We start from the raw sequence: 25,519 nt of genomic DNA on the forward strand, positions 1-25,519 counted from the left end.
TGGGTTGGTCTTGGCAATGTTGAAAGGAACATCACTCCATAGAAGACACTTACTGACCAATTTGTCAACTTCCTCCTTTTCCTTTTTTTAAGTGTTGATTTGATCCCAAGTTGTGCACTAGGTGCAATTCTAGGAACAAAAAAAAAATGAGAAAGCTAAGGGGTTGGGCCATGTGGGTGTGGAATGTGATGCTAAAGAACCACTCTTGCTTTCCCCCACTCGCGAGGCCCATACAATTTGACTTTTTAACGTTGTCCTGTTGTCTTTGGCATCATCTTTCTCATGCAATGATTCAATCGCCTTCCAAATGATTTTTGGAGTTGCATCTGGGCAAAGTTCTATATTTTGCCTCGAATGGAATTTTAATCTGTTGACACCCCTTGACATATGCCTGCCACACAACTTGCAAGTCAAACACCGTTTATCGACCTTCCCCGCCACCCTCCTCTCTTGGGTACAAGATCAGGTTCACCATATTCCCACAATGGGTCCAAATTCCTTGGCATTTTGTTCAAAACTTTGAACTTGAATTGAAGCTAGTGCACAAAAAAAAATTGAAACAAAAAATTGCCCATCACATAAGAAGCAAACATAATTATAATTGTTAATTTTAAATTTTAAATGCCCCTTCTCACTCACTGAAGTCAACAATAAACACACTCAAATTCACTAAGCAAAGGTTTGATTTTTGAACTTTTGAAACATGTAAACAATTTATGGTAAACAATCTAGGGTAAATGAAGTCTGAAACGTTTTGATTCAAATTTCAAAGCAACAACAAACTAAAAACAAATTGATAGACGGATTTAAAAAGCCATTTGTGTTACAAACACTGAGAGAGAAATTAAAATACATACCTTGCAGCAGCAAATCGACACATTGAGTCTCTCATGTTGAGCAGTGGACAAATCTCCAAATCCACGCCACAAAACTGGTAAATCTCCTCCTCTTGGGCAGTGGCAAACACCTCCTCTCTCCATAGGGACGAATGGCAGATGTTAGAGTGAAAAATGAGAGAAAATTTTGCCCTTTTCCTCACTTATACGCAGCCCGGACACCCTTCCACGATTTTTTGGATCAACTCCCTATTTTATCACAACTTTTATGATAAAATCGCGAGTTTTTCATTTTACAAAAAATCGCCAAAAACTCAGCCGATAACATCGGCCAGCACAAAACTCGGGTTTTGCCGATTTTATCGCAACTTTTTCCACATTAGTCCAAAGAGGTGTTGTGAGATTGCAATACATCTCCACAAAGGAGCAAGTAGCAGATATTCTCACCAAGCCTTTAGTGAAGGGGAAGATTGTGTTTGAAAGAGACGAGTTGGGGGCAATGGAGAATCTCTTCCTTGCTATGAGGGAGTGTTGATTTTGTAGCCTCGAAAGGCCTTCTACATTGGCATGGTGTCTTAGCATGTAGAAGATATTTGATTGCCTCCTTAGGTGCTTGCTTGGTGGAGTAAATGATTTTATGATTTCTTTCCTAAGGTTTAACTTAGAAAAAAGTACAATAATTAATTGAATTAATTATTGTGGCCTATTAGGCAAAAGTTTTAAGGATAAATAATATAATTGTTTGACATATATAACCTCTACCGTTGATCTCAAGTAAGGCTTAGGAATTAATCCTAGCCATTGATCACTTAGGAGATTAGGGTTAAGGATGTTGGCTTAATCGAATTATAAAATAATCCTAAAGGAGAGGTGAAGACACACAGTTGTGGAGGAAGCAATTTTCTCTATAGCAAGAGGATTTAATAGACTGAAGAAAAGTGAGGAAAAGTGCAACAGGAAAGTTTGGGAGAAATTCTAAGAGATTGATTTCACAAAAGAGGGACGCTAAGTTCAAGAAACAAGGAGGTTGAGTTGCTGAATAGGAGGGTCGAATTGTGGAGGGGGCCGAAATATCCAAAGAGGCCAATTTTTCAAAAGCGTAGGGGTTGTACAAGGTGAGAATAAAGGGGGTCGATTTGTTGGTGAGATAGGTCTAATTCTCTATGGCCTAGTTTCTTCAAGAGGGTCAATTTCCAGGGGCCAATTTCCTTGAGGCCGATTTTCCCAATGGGACCAAGTTTTTAGGTTCCCAGCAGTGGTATACCCAAAGTATTCCAAAGTTTGATAATATGAAGGAAGTTTGTGTTGGGCACAAATTTGTCATTATAGTGTGATTGATTTCCTAGTTTTTTTTTTTTTTTCATCGTATTTTATTTTTTTGAGTTAATATACCAGTGTGTTTCTTTTATTAGCAATTTCAGAAATATTTGAGAGTAATGCTTTATGGGTTTTTTAATAAATTGTTGAAGTAAATGAAACCTAGTATAAAAGAATTTAACATATATATCTCATGCACCTCAAAGGGCACACTTTCTTAGCTATCTAAGTGGACTCTTAAGCACATATGCAAGAGTAAAGAGTAATTCAGTATATTTTGCATGCATACATTCTTGAAGGGTGAATTCTATGTGGACCACTATGGCATTTGACTTGGTATAATACCATATTCCTAGATGTTGTGCCCTCTCTTGGACCCTTTTTTTGCATATCATTGCCTATTTTTGGATGTGGGTGACCCCTCTTAAGGAGGCTAGTGTCCATATGTCTTGTTATTGTCAATCATGAATCTAAACATGGTTAGTAGCTGAATCCAAAGTGCACTCCAATCAGGAGCGCCAGGCTCTCGCAGGCATGTATCATCCTCCCCTCCCACAATGTATCATTTTCATGAGATTTAGAGAGATTGAGAGGGTTTGTGGAGCTTGAGAAAAAGGAAGATTGAGAGGTTTTAAGCTTAAGGAGCTTGAGGAGCTTACAAGGGAGATTGAAGGTTGCCATTTAAGGGAGCTTGGGAGATTGAAGGCACCACCATTGGAGAGCTAAAGAGGTAGTGTTGATTTTAGTTAACAATGGTATGTTCTATGCTTAGCACAATTACTTCAATGTTCCTTTAGTAGCCCAATGACAATTCCCAGTTTAGTTTTCCAATAGCAATCACATTAACCATAAATCCCATTGACAGTAACTGTAGATAGAACATAAAATAAAATGGAGAAGATAAGCCAAGATAAGAGGACACCAAATTTGGCGGATGTTAGGGAAAAAACCCCAATGTGGGGAAAACCCTTTGATCAACTCTTCTTATTATTATATCAAATGTTCAACAGAGAGAGTACAAAAAGTCAAAGTTGACTTGCCAAATCAAAGTCAAAACAGCCCTGCCAAATCTACAATCCACTGCAGTCAAATTCAGCCCTAGCCAAAAAGTCAAAGATGGTCAACATAGCAACAAAACTTCCCCTTTGAAGCTCAGTCAAAGGCAGTAAAATTCAGCCTCTTTAGTTGGTCAAATAGCAGTGAAAACAATCCACAAAACAATAGTCAAACTCGGTCAACTGAAGTCAACTTCTGCAATCAAACAGGCTTGCGGTCAACGCAGGTCAAAGTGCTCAAAATTTCTCGATTTTTGTGCCAATTTGTTCGACCTATCAAAAATGATTTTTCCCACAAAAATCGCAGTCAAATGATGAGTCAAAGTGTCTAGTCAACGTTGGTCAAACCCCTACAACAATCCTGAAATTCGACCTTGCAATTTGCCCAAAAAATTCGTCCTCCTTGCCACACATGTGAGAGAGAAGATCTGCCCAATAGTTGTACAAACCAATGAAAGAAGGAGAGAGAAGAAAAATGTGTGAGTGATGATGCCAAATGAGGTGAGACGTCACTTGCATTTAAACAAATCGTTGAGGGTAAAGTGACACGTCCATTGGGCTTCATGAGCCTACATGATGATGTGGCCGACCTTGACAATTTGCACGTGTGGGTATAAATTCAAAAACACATTTTTGCTTGTCCAAATTTGATGATCTTTAGGTCAATTTTGGTCCTCTTGAAAACAAGAATTAAATGCAATCATCATCTCCATCAAATGCACTGTCCAAAGTGGAATTTGGCCCTAGTTGCCAATTTTAACACTCCCTCTCAACTAGGGAGAATTCCACCGGACAATCTATCCATCATCATCGATCATCATGCCATCCTATCATCATGTACCGTCTCTATATCTCATCTCATCTCCACTTTGTTGAACACTGATATGAATAATGTAGAAGAATCGATCGAGAGTGAGTCATAACACCTTACCACTCTCCACTGACCAAAGTCAATCTAGAGGTAGAACCTTAATCGGACTTAATCCCAGATCAAATTGTTGAACACGATGCATCCTAGACATAGGGAGTATGACAGTTCACGATGCGTCCATTGGTAGTGCTATTGTCCCTATCCAGTTTTCCCAACTCATTGGTCAGATGAGAGGTTCGCACGAGTCTCAGACTACATGGGTAAGATGTATGTTGGGGCATCAGCAGGAGAACATCAACCACTCATCCTACTCATATGCCATAGGAGAAGGTGAACCACTCATCCTATGCATATGTCAATCGTAGGGAAAGGTGAACCACTCACCCTACACACATGTCAACCATCATGGGGTAAGAAAGGGGAAGGTGAACCACTCACACTATACACAACACATTAATAGGGGAAGGTGAACCACTCACCCTATGGTCACTCATAGCTCCAAGAAGTACCCCAAGCCCCTAGGAGCTCCCAGAGTTCAATGTCCAACTCAAGCAGAACCCTCATGGGAGGGTCTTTCCATGACTCCAAGTCTCTCTCGAAAGGCTAAGAATTTGACCTTCCCTAAGGGCTTCATGAGGATTTTTGCAACCTACTCATCAATCCTGATGTGTTGGAGCCTTATTGCTCCCCGTTGTACCATATCCCAGATAAAGTGGTACATGATATCAATGTGCTTGGAGCAGTCGTGGAACACAGGATTCTCTGAAAGGCAAATCCCACTCTGGTTGTCGCAGAATATCACGGTGGTATCCAGCACGTGCTCAAATAGCTCACTAAAGAGCTTCCTCAACCAAACAGCCTCACAACAGGCCATACTAGTTGCAATGTATTCAACCTCGGTGGTGCTTAGAGCAACTGATTTCTGCTTCCTGCTCATCTAGAAAATTGAAGCAGACCCCAATGAGAAGCAACATCCATACGTGCTTTTTTGATCCATCACACTGCCAACCCAATGAGCATCAGTATATCCATGTAGCCTCAAATTCCCATTAGTGTATCTCAGTGCATAGTTGATTGTGCCACGGAGGTATCTCAAGAGATTCTTAGCAGTAATCCAATGTATGTGATGAGGCTCGACCATAAATTGACTCAATGTATTCACAGCAAAACATATGTTCGGACGGTAGTTTACCAAGAACATCAGGGCCCCCACAAGTTGTCTATATTCAGAAGGGTTTGCCAATTTGGGCCTAACAGCACTTCCACATAGCTTCTTGAAGTTGAGTTCCATTGGAGTAAACTAAGACTTGCAACCCACCATCCCAAATCTCTTGAGTAGTTTCACAATGTATTTTCCTTGAGAAAGGAAAATCTCACATGGCTTTTGCCAGACCTCCAAGCCTAGGAAGTAGTGCATTAGTCATAGGTCCTTCATCTCAAACTCAGAAGCCAACTTCCTCTTGCATTGATAAATCAGAGGGTCTACACCTTTTAGAAAGAGATTATCTACATAAAGGACCAAAATGAGAGGCATGTCCTTTTCAACCTTGACATATAGGTTAGGATGAGCATTGCACCTTGTAAGTCCCAGCTTCATAAGATAGCTATCAATCCTTTCATACCAAGCCCTACGGGCTTGCTTCAACTCATAGAGGGCTTTCCTCAACCTGCATACGTGTGTCCTTCGATCTTGTACTTCAAACCCCTGAGGTTGTTCCAAGTAGACTTCCTCCTTAAGCGAACCATGCAAAAAAACAGTTTTAACGTCTATTTGATGTAGGCTCCATCCTTGAGTGGCAGCAAGAGCAATAATAGATCGAATAGTGGTATATCAAGCAACCGATGCAAATATCTCGTCATAGCCTACTCCTTCCTTTTGAAAGAAGCCTCGAGCAATGAACCTAGGCACCACGTCCTAGACATCATTCTTCATGATAGATTCATATTCCTCATTCATCTCATCCTCCCAAACTTGGTGCCTTACGGCTTTTTCAAACGAACATGGCTAAGTTTGAACAATAGTACTCATAGCAGCGAAGTACCCTTGATACCTGTTTGGCTTCTTACTTTCGTGAAATGTCCCTCTTGGAGCAGTTTGTCTTTCAACATCTTCGAGAGTATCTTTGACCCACAAAGGTTTTTTCCTTGAGGTAGAGGGATCACCGGGAGGTAGATCAATGGCATCCATTGGGCATATGCTCATCTGTAGGAGGTTCATCATGTTTTTCCGCAACATCATCAATGTCCTTCCTAGGGATAGGGAGATCTTTGGCTTTCCTAAGGGCAGTATCTTCATCGAAGATGACATCATGGCTTACTTCCACTTCTTTTTTGCCGGGCACATAGATTCTATATGCCTTTGAATTTTCATTGTAGCCCACAAATATACCTTTCTTCCCAGATGCTTCTAACTTGTTTATTTTCTCTTTAGGCACATGAAAATACATGGGACAACCAAATATTCTAAAATGAGAAACATCAGGTTTATTACTAGTGAAAACTTCTTCGAGTGTTTTGAAATCCAATGCTTGATGCGGGCTCCTATTTTGAACATACACGGCAGTGTTGGCAGCTTCTCCCCATAAGAACTTCGATAGATCTTGATCATGGAGCATGGCACGAGTGGCTTCCATGATTGTTCAATTCTTCCTTTCAGCAACTCCATTTTGTTTAGGAGTGTATGGAACGGTCATCTCCCTCTTAATGCCAGCCTCTTTGCAAAAGTCATTGAATTCATTTGATTCATATTCGGTTACATTGTTGATCCCCAATATCTTGATTTTCTTCCCTGTTTGATTTTCCACCAATGCTTTGAAAGAACGAACCATTTGAACACTTCATCCTTCTTCTTTAAGAAATAAATCCACGTTTCGCGTGAGAAGTCATCCACAAGGATTGCATAGTATAAGTATCCTCTGAGTAATGTTACGGGCAACATACCAGATAGGTCAGAATGGACCAATTGAAGAATATCAGTAGTTTGGCTTTCACTAGAAGGGAATGGTCCCCTTGTAAGTTTCCCAGTTGCACAACCCTGACAAACTCCTTCATGATTTATGCTGAACTTGGGCATACCTGTGGCCATCTTCCTTACCCCAAGAAAGGGTTTGTAATGAAGGTGGGCAAATCTCCGGTGCGATAATTCAAATTGAAGAGAAGTATTGCAAGACAGGGCTCCCAAAGGACTTCCTACAACTTGATAGAGACCATCAACCCTAAATCCAAGTGTGAATGCATCTTTAGGGTTTCTTTTCCAAATACGTACCTTTCCATCAATGAATGCTACCTTGAAAACTTTATCTTCCATCACAGAAATAGACACCATGTTCTTCTTCAAATCGGGCACATACAATACTTTCTTGTAGATGAATGGTTTGACCTTGATTCAAGTGAAGAGTGACAGTACCTATCCCTTTCACGGGGTAGGCGGCATTGTCTCCAAGTATGATTTCCAAATTAAACTTCTTTCCAACCAAATTTGAGAGGGCTTCTTTGTGGCCAGTGAAGTGCCTTGAGGCTCCACCATCAATCAACCAGTGATCCAAGGTATCAGGAGGAGAGGCAGTAGATAGAACTAAATAAGATAAAACTCATTTTGCTTGACTACAACATTACTATCCTCATACCTAGAATTTCTCTTCCTTTTAGGAGGTCGACCATTTCCATATCGAGCAGCAGGAACATTCTTCTTTCCTTTATTGTTGAACCTGTTGTTCCTTTGGTTGCCATTGCCTTTGAAATTATTGTTGTTGTTGTCGTCATCCCTTGGAGAATTCTTCTTGTGAGGACACTCTTTAGTGTCGAACTTGTTACAATTGTAGCACCTTCCTTTTCTTCCTTCTTTGAATCCCTACTTGAATCCTTGACCCTGTCTCCTTGGACCAGCATTATTTTTCCTCTTAGCATGAGCGGAGAAAGCAGTGGGTTCATTTCCATTTGAAGGTTTGTCTCTCTCCGTCATCCTCATCTCCTCTTGAGTGCATCTAGCCAATAATTCATCAAAACTAGGAATCTTGTCATTGTTGAGAATGGTGGTGTTAAACACATCCCATGCTCTTGAAAGACCTCCAAGTGCAATGAGAGTGAGCTCCCTGTCAGCAATAACTTCTCCAATAGATAGTAGGTCATTATTGATTTGTGTTGTTCTCATAAAATTGTAAAAATTTCTGTTTTCCCACCCCGGTTTTCAGTTTCTCCTTATTTCTCCCATGTAGTTAAATGCCCATTCCCATAACCATACATTTAACAGACTGAAAAAAATAAATATTGCTGAAAACACTAATTCTAGAAATTTTTCAGAATGCTGGAAATTGCAGAATTAAAAATCAGCAATCAAAACAGCCATTAAAACACATTAAAACACTGATATTTTTTGTCAACTTGACCCTGGAAAAACCCCCTACAACTCTTGGGGAAAACCAGTTTGAGAGCTCTTCTTTATTTCTGAAAATTGCCTTTTTACAGTGAGAATTATTCAGCAAAAAATCAGCAAGCAAATTTACAACTTATCTCCTTTCCCGTACCTCACAGCAATCTGGAAATTACAGCAAACAGGACAGCAATAAATGCTGTACGGCCTCCGTTTTGTGTGCAGAAAAATCAGCAAACTGCTCCTCGATTTTTGTGCAAAAATCTGCCTTTCACTATGTGCTGAATCAGCTGTACAAATCAGCTCAACCGTTGCCTTGGAATGTGTGCCAAGTTGCTATCTCCTTCTCCTCCCTGCTCAGAAATCTCTCTTGCTCTCTTGCTCTCCTTCTCCCAATCTGCTCATAAAAGAATGAATGACCTTTTCCTCCTTTTCCTCCTTTAATATAACTCCAAGTGACTTTTGGGTGATCCAAGTGACTTTTGGGTGATCTCTAAATCCAATGGCTGAAATAGATTTAGATCAATGGTTGAGATTAGATGCTCATTTAAATCTCACTTTCTATTTTTTAATTCACCCCACTTTAATAAAGACCCACTTAGTCATTTATTTCCAAAGTCACTTTTCCTTTCTAATTTTTCATTGACTTTATAAAAGTCACTTTAAAATTAGACTTAATAACTTTATCACATAAAGTCACTTTTAAATTAGATTTAACTTTATAAAATTATAAAGTTACTTTAGGAGAAAAATTAAATTCTTTTGGACACTTTTCCCTAGGCCAAAGATCAAAGCCTAAGGGAACCACCTGTCCTCTGGTACCAAATTTCAACACTCCCTCTTACCGAGGAAGGTGTTCCTCACCACACCCATCTTATCTCTGAAGTAGACATGCTTGCCCCGTGGTAAGGCTTTGGTAAAGATATCTGCAACCTGCTCATCAGTGGAAATATACTCAAGCTTCACAGCTCCCTTCTGAACATAGTCTCTGATGAAATGATATCTGATCCCGATATGTTTTGACCTGTCATGAAATACTGGATTCTCCGTGAGTTTAATGCAACTCTGATTATCACAGTAAATCACTGAAGGTCTCAACGGCTGACCAAATAAGCCAAACAACATCTTGCGAAGCCATATAGCCTCACAACTAGCTAGACTGGCTGCCATATACTCTGCTTCCGCTGAACTCAGTGCTACTCACTGCTGCTTCCGGCTGAACCATGACACTACTACTGAACCCAACCCAAAACAGCACCCTGAAGTGCTCTTCCTATCAGAAGCACAACCTGCCCAATCAGAATCAGTGTATCCTGCCAATCTCACTCCATCTCCCTGCCTGTAGTCCAGACCATAATCCACTGTCCCCTGCAAGTACCGCAAAATGTGTTTTGCAGCCACCCAGTGAACCTTCCTAGGCTCACACATAAACTGACTCATCGTGTTGACTGCAAAACAGATATCTGGTCTAGTGTTGACCAAATACATCAAGGAACCAATCAGCTGCCTGTACAATGTGGGATCCACCAACTCGGAATCCGAAGCATGAAGCTTCTTCCAGTTGGTGATCATCGGTGTCGACATGGGTCTACAATCCTCCATGTGATATCTGCTAAGGATGTCCACAATATACTTCCCCTGCCCCAGGAAGAAATGCCCCTCCTCCTGCCACACCTCCAAGCCCAAAAAGTAATGCATCAGGCCGATGTCCTTCATCTCAAACTCCGCCGCAAGATCTCTCTTGCAGTGCTCTATGAGTCTCTCTGCACCTGTAATGATCAAGTCATCCACATAGAGCACCAGAATGAGAGGCTCCTCACCAATCACAATAAAGTAAAGGTTCAGATCTGCCTCACTCTTTGTGAAACCCATCCCCTGCAAGTATGTATCTATCCTGGAGTACCAAGCTCTGGGAGCTTGCTTCAGGCCATAAAGGGCCTTCTTCAATCTGCACACATGGGACTCCTTCCCATGCACCTCAAAGCCTTGTGGCTGCTCAATGTACACCTCCTCCTGTATGAAGCCATTGAGAAATGCGGTCTTCACATCCATCTGGTGGATCTTCCAACCCATCTCTGCTGCTATCGATATAATGGAGCGGATCGAAGTATATCGAGCCACGGGAGCGAAGGTCTCCTCATAATCAACTCCCTCTACCTGGGAGAACCCTCTAGCCACAAACCTCGCTTTGAATTTCTCAATGCTGCCATCTGTAGCATGCTTTACCTTGTAAAGCCATCTGGAAGTAACCACGGATTTGCCCTCAGGCCTCGGCACCACCTCCCAAACATCATTCTTCATGATAGAAGAATACTCCTCCTGCATGGCCTCTCTCCAGACCTGCTGGCTAGCTGCCTCCTCATAGCTAGAAGGCTCAGAGTCAAGGATGCTGGTAACCATCGCCATATAGCTACAAAACCTCTCAGGTGGTCTACTCTCTCTGACCGGCCTCTTCGGCTCAGCAACAGATGTGGCATCTCTTAAGGTGTCCTGAAGCCACTTGGGCTTCCTCTTCCCTGAGCGCACTTCTCCCACCGAAGAATGAAACTCCTCCTCCTCATCATCATCAGTAGCCTGAACTCCTGACTGTCTGTCTGCTGTCCTCCTGCCTGCACCTGAACCTGTAGAAGCTGAGGTACCGTGTGAACTGTCCATCAGTGGACTCCCTAGTGAACTGCTCTGTGAACTGCTCTGCATGCTGCCCGGAGCACCACCCCTCTGGCTCGATGAGCCACTGCTCACTGACAGACCTGACATCCTCATAGATGTACCTCCTGATCCTTCTGATCCCTGCCCACTGGATCCCTGCGACTGACTCAACTGCTGCTGAGGGCCTTGTTGATCCAGATACTCTAACTCCCGTGACCTCCTAAAGGCCCTGTCCTCCTCGAACTTCACATCCCGTCTGACAACAACTCTCCTCTGTGCAGGAATGTAAATCCGAAAGGCCTTTGAGGTCTCACTATAGCCCACAAAGATACTCTTCTCTGCAGTGGGCTCTAGTTTGGTCCTCTTCTCCTTGGGTATATAGGAGTATGTTATGCATCCAAAGATATGAAGATGGCCAATATCAGGCTTCTTCCCAGAGAAAGCCTCCTCCGGAGTCATGTGCCCCAAGGCACGATGCAGACTCCTGTTCTGCAAGTAAACAGCTGTGTTGCAGGCCTCTGCCCACAAGAACAATGGCAACCCCTGATCATGTAACATGGCTTTGGCAACCCCTATGATGGATCTGTTCTTCCTCTCCGCAACCCCGTTCTGCTGGGGGTTGTAAGGAATAGTGAACTCCCTCCTAATGCCTGCCTCCGCACAATAGTCAACAAACTCTCCAAGGGTGTACTCTCCTCCATTGTCCGACCTCAAGGACTTGATCTTTCGACCTGTCTGAGTCTCCACAAGAGTTCTGAACTCCTGAAACCGCTTGAAGACCTCACTCTTGGTCTTCAAAAAATAAATCCAGGTCCTCCTGGAGTGATCATCAATGAATAACACATAGTACTCATATCCACTCAAGGAAACATGAGACATCCGACCGCTCACATCGGAATGAATCAAATCAAGTATCCTCGTCGCTCTGCTGTCACTGCTGGGAAAAGGGGATTTGGCAAATTTGCCCATCGCACAACCTCTGCAAGTATCAAAGTGATCAGTACTGAAATCTGGCACACCTGTAGTGATCTCCCGCAATGTCCTCAAGGCTCCATGATACATATGTCCCATCCTGCGGTGCCAAATCTCACACAGCTCAGAACTGCTAGCTCTGTTGTCGGTACTACTGCTCAATGCCAAAAGGGGCTGAAATGCAAACTTGTACACCTTTGCATGGCGTACACCTATCACTCTAGCTGAATCAGCTGGAGCGCCCCTGGGATACATCAACACCTGTCCTCCCCTGAACAGTACCTCATATCCTCTGTCCTCCAAAGCTGAGACGGATATGAGGTTCTTCCTCATCCCTGGCACATAAAGAACCTCTGACACCTTCAAGGGAGGTTTGGACTCCCTCTGAAATGTCATTGTCCCCACCCCGACTGCTCTAACAACTCTGTCATCACCGAGTACTACCTCAATATCAGTACCACTCTCTGAAAGCTCTGAGAAGTACTCACGGACTCCTGTCATGTGACGTGAAGCCCCACTGTCCACATACCAGATACCTGTAGATGCTCCGCTAATCGAGGGAAAAGCATGCTCCCTCTGAACCTGTGTGGCAGGTGATCCTGCACTAGAGGACTCACATGTAGTGAACGCAAACTCTCGGTCAAAACGACCAGCAAAGTCCTCAATCTCTGCTGAAGCTGCCACGTCCTGGTTCTTCCCCTTCTTCTTCTTCTTCTCCAGACACACAACTGCATAGTGTCCCATCTTTTGACAATTCCAACACTTCACCTTGGAATAGTCCTTCTGTGTGTTCCCCTGTTTACCTTTACCTTTGCCTTTGCCCCCACCACTGCTTGTGGAAGCCTGCTTCTTCTCTTTGCCTTTCTTGCCTCCTGCCACCAGTGCTACGTCCTCATCCTGCTCAACTGGCTTGGCTGCCCCAAACTGTCCTTTCCTGATCTCTGTCTGAATGCAATCATCCCAAAACCTCTCCCATGTGTGAAGGGTCTCACGTGCACAAACCCCATCAGCAAAGTTCAACCATGAACGGGGGAGGCCATTCACTACAATACGCACCAACTCAGTGGATGGAATGGCCTCTCCAATCGTTGCCAACTCATCTCTCACATTAGTAATCTTTGTGAGATATCCAGCTGCACTATCATTACCCATCTTAATGTTCTTCAGCTTCTCCTTCAGGACCATCTTCCGGTTCTCATTGGTACTCTGGTAGAGATTGGACAATGCTGTCCACATCTCATGGGCATTGCTCTTTCCTCTCACATGAGGAATGCAATGGTCTTTGATTCCGTCTAGAATCAGCCTCTTACCCTTATTGTTCTTCTTTTTATACTCAGCCAACTGAGTAACATCAGTAGGCACAACAACAGGGTTCTGTGCGGTATGCACCATGATATCCCAGACTTCTGCCTCCTCAAAGATACTCTGCATTCTCTCCTTCCAAACGCTGTAATTTATATGCCCATCCAACCTATCCTCCACCCTCAATCCCAATGACATCCTGCTGTCCTAAAACTGAAAGAATAGCACTGCTGTAGTAAAGATAAAACTGCTGTTTATGAAAAAATCAGCTTGCTGGAATTTTCTGAGTGAAAAATCAGCAACTGTAATTTTTCCTTTTGTTGTCCCAAACTGCCCTTCAGCACTCAAGCTCCGATACCATGTAAAAATTTCTGTTTTCCCACCCCGGTTTTCAGTTTCTCCTTATTTCTCCCATGTAGTTAAATGCCCATTCCCATAACCATACATTTAACAGACTGAAAAAAATAAATATTGCTGAAAACACTAATTCTGGAAATTTTTCAGAATGCTGGAAATTGCAGAATTAAAAATCAGCAATCAAAACAACCATTAAAACACATTAAAACACTGATATTTTTGGTCAACTTGACCCTGGAAAAACCCCCTACAACTCTTGGGGAAAACCAGTTTGAGAGCTCTTCTTTATTTCTGAAAATTGCCTTTTTACAGTGAGAATTATTCAGCGAAAAATCAGCAAGCAAATTTACAACTTATCTCCTTTCCCGTGCCTCACAGCAATCTGGAAATTACAGCAAACAGGACAGCAATAAATGTTGTACGGCCTCCGTTTTGTGTGCAGAAAAATCAGCAAACTGCTCCTCGATTTTTGTGTAAAAATCTGCCTTTCACTATGTGCTGAATCAGCTGTACAAATCAGCTCAACTGCTGCCTTGGAATGTGTGTCAAGCTGCTGTCTCCTTCTCCTCCCTACTCAGAAATCTCTCTTGCTCTCTTGCTCTCCTTCTCCCAATCTGCTCATGAAAGAATGAATGACTTTTTCCTCATTTTCCTCCTTTAATATAACTCCAAGTGACTTTTGGGTGATCCAAGTGACTTTTGGGTGATCTCTAAATCCAATGGCTGAAATAGATTTAGATCAATGGTTGAGATTAGATGCTCATTTAAATCTCACTTTCTATTTTTTAATTCACCCCACTTTAATAAAGACCCACTTAGTCATTTATTTCCAAAGTCATTTTTCCTTTCTAATTTTTCATTGACTTTATAAAAGTCACTTTAAAATTAGACTTAATAACTTTATCACTTAAAGTCACTTTTAAATTAGATTTAACTTTATAAAATTATAAAGTTACTTTAGGAGAAAAATTAAATTCTTTTGGACACTTTTCCCTAGGCCAAAGATCAAAGCCTAAGGGAACCACCTGTCCTCTGGTACCAAATTTCAACAAAAATAGGATTGGATAGACTCCCCTTTATCCATCTTGACGTCCTTCAACTTGTTCTTGCGAAAGAGGATTTGATTTGCATTATTTACTTTGAACATCCTAACCAGCTTATCATAGATCTCCTTAGATGTTCCCAAATCAAAAATATAGACAACCAAATGCTTTTGAATGGAGTCGATGATAATTCTTTTATCTTTGACCTCAACTTTCTTATACTTTGTCTTTGCAGCAACTGGTGCATTTGAAGGAGGCTCAACCACTCTTCGTTGCACATAGTCCATGGCATTATGCTCTTCCAAAGTCATCTTCCATGCATGATAGTCTGATTTTTCCTTGAGCTTATCCTCAAATTTAAAATAAGATGTAGTAGCCATTGAGGCTAGTCCAATAATCTTGTCTAACAAATCTCCCTTAGTGATTTAGTTTTCCAGGAGAAATCACATTAACCATAAATCACATTGAGAGTGATTGTAGATAGAACATGAAATAAAATGCAGAAGACAAGCCAAGACAAGAGGACACCAGATTTGGTGGATGCCAGAGAAAAACCCCAATGTGGAGAAAACCCTTTGATCAATTCTTCTTATTATTATATCAAATGTTCAGCAGAGAAAGAGTACAAAAAGTCAAAGTTGATTTGTCAAATCAAAGTCAAAACAACCTTGTCAAATCTGCAGTCAAATTCAACCCTAACCAGAAAGTCAAAGATGGTCAACGCAGCAACAAAACTTCCCCTTTGAAGCTCGGTCAAAGGAAATCAAACTTGGCCTCTTTAGCTGGTCAAATAGCAGTCAAAACAGTCCATAAAACAACAATCAAACTCGGTCAATTGAAGTCAGCTTTTGTGATCAAATAGGCCTGTGGTCAATGCAGATCAAAGTACTCATAATTTCTCGATTTTTGTGCCAATCTGTACGGCCTGTCAAAAACAAATTTTTCCCACAAAAATCGCAGTCAAATGATGAGTCAAAGTGTTTGGTCAACGTTGGTCAAACCCCTACAACAATCCTGAAATTCGGCCCTGCAATTTGCCCAAAAAAGTCATCCTCCTTGCCAAACGTGTGAGAGAAGATCTGCCCAATAGTTGTACGAACCAATGAGAGAAGGAGAGAGAAGAAAATGTGTGATTGATGATGCCAAATGAGGTGAGAAGTCACTTATATTTATACAAGTCGTTGAAAATAAAGTGACACGTCCATTGGGCTTCATGAGCCTACATGATGATGTGGCCGACCTTGACAATTTACACGTGTGTGGGCATAAATTCAAAAACACATTTCTACTTGTCCAAATTTGATGATCTTTAGGTTGATTTTGGTTCTCTCAAAAAGATGAATTCAATGCAATCATCATCTCTATCAAATGAGTTGTCCAAAGTGAAATTTGGCCCTAGTTGCCAATTTTAACAGTAGGATCTAATCCCATTTTTTTTCCATGTAGCATTTGTGTTTTTTATATGTTGAATGAAAGATGTTATCGTCTCCTACTCTTTCCCAATTCCCATTCCTCCTTCATTTTATTGCAGGCAAGAAACTATATCTCCACCAAACATGATGGGTATATGGCTTGGCATTCTCTTGTTGGTTCCATTTTTTGTTATGATGGTTTAGGAGAGCAAAATAAGAATAAGTGATGAAGAGGATGAGGAAATGGGTATTGGTGGATTAGGAAACCTTGGAGAAGAGGAGTACCAAGAGGAAGATGAAGAGGAGGATAATGAGAGTGGAGATGATGACAGAAAGAAAGCCAAGGTAGACCAAACCTCCTTGTGGAAATATGTTACTAGGCTTTCAAGAGGGAAAGGGGGTGGAACCACTAAATTTACATGACCCCATTGCAAAATCACTTACACAGGTTCATATACCCATGCCAAAAAGCATCTTTGTGGGAAAATGACATGGGATGGAACTAAGCAAATAAGAATCAAAACCTGTGGAATTGTGTTAGCACAACAAAGAAACAAATACATAAGGGAAGAGGAGGAAGCCCAATACAAATCTAAAAGATGAAAGGGTAACTTTGAACATGACACCACTAGCCCACAATCATAGAGTAAGAACTCCATCGTCATCCACCCATGGTAGTGGATACAAAAGCGCAAGCACAGACATCTCTATAAGGCATAAAAACATATCAGAATTCCTTGATCAAGGGTGTAGGGATGGTGTGGATGCAAAAAAAATTGGTTTCTCTTTGCATGTGGGATACCATTCAATGTTCTTCGCTCACCTTATTGGCATGAAATGGTTTCCACCATCAATGATGCCCCTAAAGGATACAAGAGCCTTGGGTATGACAAAGCTAGAAACGTGGGACTTGATCATGAAAAAGCCAAAATAACAAATGCTTTGGGTAAATTCACAAATGCTTGGAATGAATATGGGGTATCCATTGTATATGATAGCTGGACAAATGTAAAAGGCAAGCCATTGATAAATGTTCTTGGTGTGTCTGCTACTGGTGCAGTCTTCCTTTCATCACATGATTACTCAAAAAAGTTCAAGACTGCCATCAACATTGCACAACCATTAATTCAAACAATTGAAAGTATTGGGCCATACAATGTCATCCAAGTCATCACTGATAATGCTTCTAATTGTAAGGCAGCGGGAGTAATCATTGAGGATAAATACCCCAACATATTTTGGTCTGGGTGTTTGGTTCACACAACGAACCTTTTGATGCTTGACATTATTAAGATCAAGGAACCTTAATACAAATGGATTGGAGAATTGTATAATAGAGGCAAGAGAATGATAAAATTTATTACTAGTCATAGCAATACCCATGGGCTTTTTTGCAATCACTCAAGGTTGGAGCTATTGAAGCTTGGGAAGACTAGATTTGCTAGTTATTACCTCACCTTCAAACGTCTTTTGAAGGTAAGAGAGTCATTGGTTAACATGGTACCAAATCCACATTGGCAGGTATTAAAAGATAGGGTTGCAACTACAACTGACAGGGATGATTTTGAAAAGGTGGAGGACATTGCTCTCGAGGGCCTGTTTTGGGCAAATGTGAGGGATGTTTTGCAATACACCAAGCCCATTTATAACATGATTCGTTTTGTAGATACAAATGCACCAGTGATTAGGGAGGTGTATGAGCAGATGGATAACATGTTGGGGCAAATAAAAGATATTGTTCAGCCAAAAGATCCCATCTTGTATGATCATATTTACAAATATGTGTGTGCATGGTGGGATAAACTTAATGTTCCACTACATGCCTTGGCGTATATCCTTATGCCAAAATACTACTCTCCATCTTGGTTGGGCAAACCTGCACCTAGGGGTGGGGTTAGGACCAAATCCCATACAAATCCAGAGGTACAAGTTGGGTATATGGCAGCATTAGACAAGTTGGTCCTTGACATGGAGGAGTGTGCTAGATTGCATGGAGAATTAGGCAAATACTTCAGTTAAACTGGAGTGTTTGGTTCTTTGCATGCAATCAAAGATAGGGACAAAATGGATGTTGTCACATGGTGGAACATGTATGGCTCTAGGGGACCTTTAGCAAAATTGGCAATAAAAGTGCTTTCACAGGTCATTAATACTTCTTCTGTAGAGAGGTGTTGGAGCACCTATAGCTTCATCCATAATGTGAGAAGAAACTGCCTCAATGAAAATCGGGCAGAAAGCTTGGTTTTTGTGCACTACAACTTGAGGTTGTTGACACATTATTGTGAGTAGGCTCATGCTGATAGATCATATATGACTTGGGACAACAACCCAGAGGAGGATAATTTGGAGGATGGAGCTATACATTTAGAAGAATTGGAAGTAGAGCTTTTGAAAGATGATGATGAAGCAGCAGCCATGCCATCCCCATCATCCTCTAACAGTGCTCAAGAGCACCAGCTTTACCTTTGTCGCCACCTCCATCTACAACATCGCGTGGAGGTCATGTGCCTTCTAGTTCTTGACATGGTCGTCCCACCATGCGGGAGGAGACTCATGGATCATCCTCAAAGAAACTAGATGTTTCTCGTGGAAAGAAAAGATTTTAGTGTATGGATTTACATGTCTTTTTTAGTTTGTACTTTGTAGTACTTTTTATAACTATTGACTCTTTCCTATTTATTATGGTTTTTTTATAAACAATATATGACAATTTAAGTTTGAAGTTGGCATTTATAACTCATTGGTAATGAATTATGAATATGATGCTTCATGGAACGTTTCATTTCATGTTTGAAACTTTGATATTCTTTGTTATAGTTTGGTTACTGGTAATGTTTATAAGTACAAGCTTAGTGATGACAAATGTTATGTATTGAATTTTGAAACTTTAAGGTTGATGAGAATACAGATGTTGCAACTTATGGACCTGTGGTTGATGAAGTATAACTTATTAACTACTAGATGAATGATGTTATATGGTTTAATCCATGTTTTTTATGTTTTTTATCACTAATTCATCATTCTACATGCTTTTGTTGACATATATGCATCAAAATATATAAAAAAATATATATTGTATAAAATTTGCTCCTAGCCCAAGAGCTTTTGAAAATTTGGCTCCCTGCTCCAACTCCCAAGCAGCCTTGGATCTAGCTATTATAATATTTTAAAAATTGTTGACCAGGCATGGAGTTGGTTAGAAAGATGATAACAATAATAATAATAATTTTAATGTCACTGCCAAGCTAAATACCAAATTGGTGTATGAGACCCCTTTGTTTGTCGACAAGGAATCTACATCCACGCAACGATTTGACAGTTAAAGTCTACAGAGGTGTACATACTCTACCCCCTTGTAGATTGAACTTATGACTTCTTAGGAGGAAACATGTGTTCTTAACCCTTAATATTTTATTGTATGAGAGATTTAACTCACACAATTTAAAGAGGAGTTTTTATCTATTTCAAAACGGATTTTGGGAATTATAGGATTGTGAAGAAGTGAAAGAAATAAAAGAAATTGTAAGAGCTTGGAAATGGTGTTGGGCTTTGCTTGTGTACCAAAGCTTTTAAGATTAGTGAAGCATTTAGGCATTGATCTACTTTGTTCTATGGTTATGTAATGTTTCTCAATTGGTGTTTATTCATTATAAAAAAATTGGTTATCGTACTTATGTGAAGTCTTAAAAATGAATTCAATATCCATTTAGAAATAGGCAATGTGAGGAGGTCCTCCCTCTTGTTTGTTGTTTTAATTCTGCACTTGTTCCCCTTTCTTTTATCACTTACGTTGTAGATTTGGAAATATATTCCAGCCATAAAGCAGCTCCGTTGCATTTGTATTGATGAGTAGCATCCTTAGCCCTCCAAGCCTTGATTCTATAGCATATTTTCAACAAATACTTTGGGGCAAATTACATTACGCTGATTCCTTTTACCTTATGTACACACCTGAGTGACAATTGGGTTTATCTCGAGTGATTGCGAGGAATGATTGCTATCCTCCCCACCTAGGTTCAATTCTTGCAAGTGACATGTTGAACTCATAACCAATATATTGTTGTAATGGTTTGGAGCCTTGTTGTTGACCAGCCATATGCCCTGAAGATTTTAGGATTTACCCTTGGTACCATCCTCAAAATGAGGGGAAGTACTCAAAGGTTTCCCCCAAACTTCATAATCCGGAAAAAGAAAAGTACACACCCAAGTGATAAATGCATCAAATAAGTTCTTTCATCCAATGGTTGAATGTGGTAAACTAACCCCTTTAAACCATATAGCCTAACTCAAAGTAGTAGATTGTAACACATTGGTTCTTTCCTTCATTCAATGTTTCATAACTCGATTAGCCCTTAGATTGAAAGTTACTCCCATTTCCTTATTCCCCTCATTTCCTTTTAATTCCCTTTCCATGCCCCCTTTTCCATTTCCACTACCACATACCATCCCTACAACAACTTTGGTTTATCAAGGCATATTCTTGACTTTCACCTCGAGGCCCCACTCGATTGCCTTGATAATCTTATCCTTAGGGAAGACCCCTTTGAGTTGGAGGAAAGTAAACGAAAAGAGAGAGGAAGAGCCATTGTGGTAACATGCATTCCTGAGTTACTCAAGACTAGCATCGTTTAGCTTCGTTCTTTACACTTTGTGGGTACTAAATTTTGTTGTAAAAGGGCACATATAAATACAGCTAACACGGAGAAGCTTTCTTTTAAGAAAAGGTTTCAGATGTGATGTAAGAATTGTTTTGATAATGCTACAAATGATTATTGATAAATCTATCGATCTCAGTTTGATTAAACATTTACCTAAAATATGCATTTGATGACCACTATAATTGAGTTTATTGCGCGGGAAGTAGCCCACAAAGGTGGCTCCATGTGAAGTAAAGAAACGCTATATTCACTATGCACACTTTGCCATATCCACGTCTTGTATTTGACACTCCTCTCCTTTCATATACACTCATAAACAAACCAAGAAACTGGGCATAAGCGTACATAACCTAAATTATAATAAACAAATTTTAATATACCATTAGATTATCACTCAAAAGTCTGGAGCAACTAATTACGTCCATCCGTCCGACCTCCCTCTCATCAATCCGTGAGACTTCTCGGATTTAATATAAAGTTGATGGTTGGCGCACGATTGTTGTTTCAAGTTCCGCAAAGGACCAAAGAGTAGGATGGGGAATAGTTCCTCGGGAAATATTCACAATCGACGCGAAGTTGTTGGTTCAAGTTCTATAAAAGGCCGAGGAGAAGGATAAGGGGAATGGCTCTTTAGGGAACCTTTCTCTACAATGTGTTCCTTGTACCCGGGTTCCTTGTACCTGGGGGCTGGTTTCCAGTCTCGTTCCCGTGCTCTGCCTACTCATTTTGTTCGGTCCTTCTGAATTACCTCATCCCTTTAAATTTCGCAGACAATTTTGCTAATGCTGGGCCGCTTTAACAACCATACTAATTATTTTATATACGAAATCCCAAATACCCGACTCAAAACTCATTCTACATAAACAACAAACCAGTCAAAGACCTAAACGGTGTCAGCAGTTTCCCTTCTTCACGTATACATTTGAATCATACCTATACTACTGAAAGCAAACACCGTATGTTTTCCACATCAGAAGTGCAACAAATACACATCACACGAAATGTTTAGTGCATTTTTTCATTACGACTTACCTGATCCGTCCACCCTGGGATATGGAACCGCGGATCCCCAGATCGTGTGCGGATTCGGATCCACCTAGGATCCGCCCGGTATCCGCTCAAACCTTCAAAAGGGTTCAAAAATTGCAAAAACCGACCACAAGAATGATGCAACCGTCGCTCGTTTACATGTGGAGCACTTGGATTTCGAGGTCCCCTTCGATACTGACCACAATCATGAATAATCGAAACGGAATACATGGCAGCGGTAATAGTCATAATAATAACCTTGCAAAACAAGACGAAGGGTTCGCTAGCGAAGGATGGACGGGCTCAGCGACATGGTGTTGGATGCTCTTGAGATATTTAAAAAAATATACCACGGTGAATTGGTAATTTCAACGAAACGCTGGTATCGCTGTGCTTTTTTCAAATTTAAGCAGTACACCATGTTCCAAACCATTATGAATGAATGATGATTTAATTTTCAGGACATTAAAAATAGCATGGGATTTTAGTCTTTTTGTTTTTAATTTTTGTAATTGGGTCATTTTCTTATTAAACTGATGAGTTAGCTTAACTTATTAATAGTTTTTTCCTTGAGTTCAATCTATTAACAGGTTTTTTCAAAAACACAATTGCGAAAGACCTATACTAACATATTGCCATAATTATGTATTATGCATGTATTATGTGGTGGCAGTTTCTTCTTAAAAACACAATGTCAAAAGGATTTATTCTAACATATTCTATAACTGTGCAATGGTGTGTAGTGGTTTTTTGAAAGCACCACATTCCAAAATAAAATATTTTTCCCTTTACAAAATACACATCAAACTTATCTTATTATCTTTTATTATCTGATATTGTTAATTAAACTTATAAAATAATAATAAAAAGATATTATGTTTTTTTCACAATTTAACCTATTAATATAATTATAACCCATATATAATAATATGTATATAATTACTAACAAACCATTAAAGTATGTAGAAAAATTTTAATAATTAACTCTGTTATATATGCTTATAAAATACATTTACAATTTTATATTAAAATAAAAATATAATTTTAAAACAATAACCAGTAAAATAAAATTATAATATATATTTGTTTTATAAATAATTAATTTTATAATGCGACTTTTTGAGATTCCGGTGACGGAATCCGGCGGAAGAAATTGAGATGAAATCATGATTTGTTGCAGTTAAAATGGTTTTTTAACTGCATATTCGGATTCAGCACCCTGGAAAACCCCTGGGACGCTTTCATTGTGCAGAAACTAGTTATCAAACTTGGATTTCAATAAATTACTGCCGGATTTTCACCGGAAAAAATCGCCGGAAAGGCTTTCAAAAAGTCGCATTAAAGACTACGGCGATATTATATATCAATCATATTATATTTATATTATATATTTAAATTATACCATTAAAATTATATATTTTTATTTTTTATTCTATTAAATTATATATATACAGAATTTCCTCATAATATCCTACTGTTAACTTAGTGAGTCAATAAACGCGGGGAATCCATGACTGTTAACTCTAGCAAACGCGGGGAATCCATTACTGTCCATAATATAAACTTTAATTTCAAAGATAGCACTAGGAAAGTTTCGATCGTGGCATCCACATCGGATCTCCCATTGATTCACAAGAAAGCATCAAATTGCTGAAGGAAACCTGTTTTTAACAACCCCGTTTTCTACCAAAGGCCGATCCGTGGAATTTTTTTTCGCAAAACTTCGACCTGAAAAGTTCATTTCATTAACATCACACGTATCAGGGTTTATAATGGGAACATGTATCTGATACCAATGTTTAACAATAGAAAATTCAAAAGGAACTTTGAAATTGCAAGGGCGGTTTCTTTACCATATTTTTTCAGACCTCTTTGCAGTTTGGCTTCAGAATTGTGTAATATAATTCGGAATTGGGTGGTGCCTATATATGTAAAATCGAAGCGTTTAAAGTTGATAAATGAAGAATATCCATTAACCAAAAATTTGTTTCGGCAAACAAGTTCAAGAAGGAATGAGGTGAAGAAATTTTAAGCAAACAAAGTTTTCATTAAACAGCAAGCAGGTGGAAAGTTCGGCAGAACCTCAACCGCTATGAACTAATTGCCCCTCATCGCGTCTTGTCCTCCTCAAATATGGAAAACCGCTATCTAACCTCAACCGCCATATGCAAAGCTCACTCTTCATTTTCATTTTCTCTCTCCATCACAGAATGCGACATATATGGCAAACTAGGAGGATTGAATCACTCTGATCGTCGGGATAGTTGTTCTAACGTTTCAGCGAACGCGTGTGTACAGATATAAAATATAAAATTTGTGTACAGGTATAAAATATAAAATTTGGCTAGATATTGATGTGTGATGTAACGGCGGTAGCTCTAGGGTTAATAATGATATTCGCAATATGCTGTTTCAGGGAGGCGAAAGCTTCAATCCAACAGCGTAAGCGACCATCACAATCTTTATGCCGATCATAATAAAATTAGAAACCTCCACTTATTTCATTTATAATATCTGTGGAAGCTGCGAAGGCCAAATAGCTGCAATTCACAAGTACTGAAATGATGATAAAAGATTGCTTGTTGTGATAAAATATTCAAAACACCCTAAACCAGAATAGAAAACCCTAAACTTTGGAGCGATCAAGCGAGAGATGCACAAATCGAAACTGCATGAGAAACATTGAAAAATACTTTGTACATTCATTGCAGAAAAATCAATGAAACCAAGATTTTTATGGAACCATCTCAGCAGCAAACTAAGAAATCCAACAATGGATTATTCTGCTGCTGATGAAGAATCAGAATTTCTTGGAAATGATAATTAACAGCGACTAAACAAAAAGCAATAAATGGAACGACTAATAACAACTCCTGTGCCTAGCTGATAAGTATAAATAACGAAATGCGAGAGGATTACAATGAAGAACTTGCAAGCGCACCTGTTAATAAAATCTCAGTGGCGGGAATTTTTTGATCACCTACAAACAAACACAAACATAAAATCATAAGCACAGAATTGAAATTAAAAACGTCTGACCATTGCCACATAGAAGTTTAAACACGAAACCTGTAGAGGCCACATAGAAGTTTAAACACGAAACCTGTGTCTACAGTCCTATCGCCAGGGGGTTCGATCCTGGCCTATTGTATTTCAGCGTACATTTACAAACCACCCCCTTGCTCAGAAGGAAAGAAGGGTACATTTCAGAGATCAAAGTGCATTAATTTATGTGTGGTGTCGATTTCACAGCAAGACGCACACAATCGAGATAAAGCGCTATAAAGAAATCGATAAGGATAATGGAAAAGGAGTTGTTTATAATGCGTTTTTTTGGAAATTTCGGTGAATCCGGTGGAAGAAATTGAGGTTAAATCTTGATTTGTTGTAGTTAAAATGGTTTTTTAACTGCATATTTGGATTCAGCACCTGAAAAACCCTTAGGACGCTTTCATTGTAAACTAGCTATCAAACTTGAGATTCCAATAAATTCCTGCCGGATTTCGACCGGAAAAACCCGCCAAAAAAACTTTCAAAAAATCGCGTTATAGACAACTGCAATGAAAAACATCATGGAGAACCAATCCTGAGAAACTGGATGTGAAGCAGTTTCCAAAACATGGTGGCGGACGGATCATGTGAAAAGCCC

The 25,519-nt window shown here is 39.9% G+C and overlaps 1 protein-coding gene across 4 annotated transcripts in view; it reads right to left on the reverse strand.

The window, feature by feature from the left end:
• GSH2 (glutathione synthetase 2) overlaps window positions 1-25,186 on the reverse strand; it is a 165,014-nt gene extending 139,828 nt beyond the window's left edge. The window contains exons 1-2 of one of the 4 annotated variants that reach the window (XM_089459450.1): window positions 25,074-25,186; window positions 24,812-24,850 (exon numbers count right to left, since the gene is read on the reverse strand). Coding sequence is in view for 1 of the 4 variants with exons in the window: in XM_089459448.1 (XP_089315574.1) it covers window positions 21,874-22,119 (246 nt within the window). In the remaining 3 variants the exon portion in view is untranslated. Of the gene's footprint in view, window positions 1-21,873; window positions 22,217-23,531; window positions 23,556-24,811; window positions 24,851-24,973 lie in introns of those variants that run through there. The other 3 variants (XM_089459449.1, XM_089459451.1, XM_089459448.1) reach the window with 3 other exon arrangements.
• Between the last annotated feature and the right edge of the window lie 333 nt (window positions 25,187-25,519).

Source organism: Pinus tabuliformis, chromosome 7 (assembly GCF_031772625.1).
Source record: "Pinus tabuliformis cultivar Carrire ecotype Pingquan chromosome 7, CPIR1, whole genome shotgun sequence".
NCBI lineage: Eukaryota > Viridiplantae > Streptophyta > Pinopsida > Pinales > Pinaceae > Pinus > Pinus tabuliformis.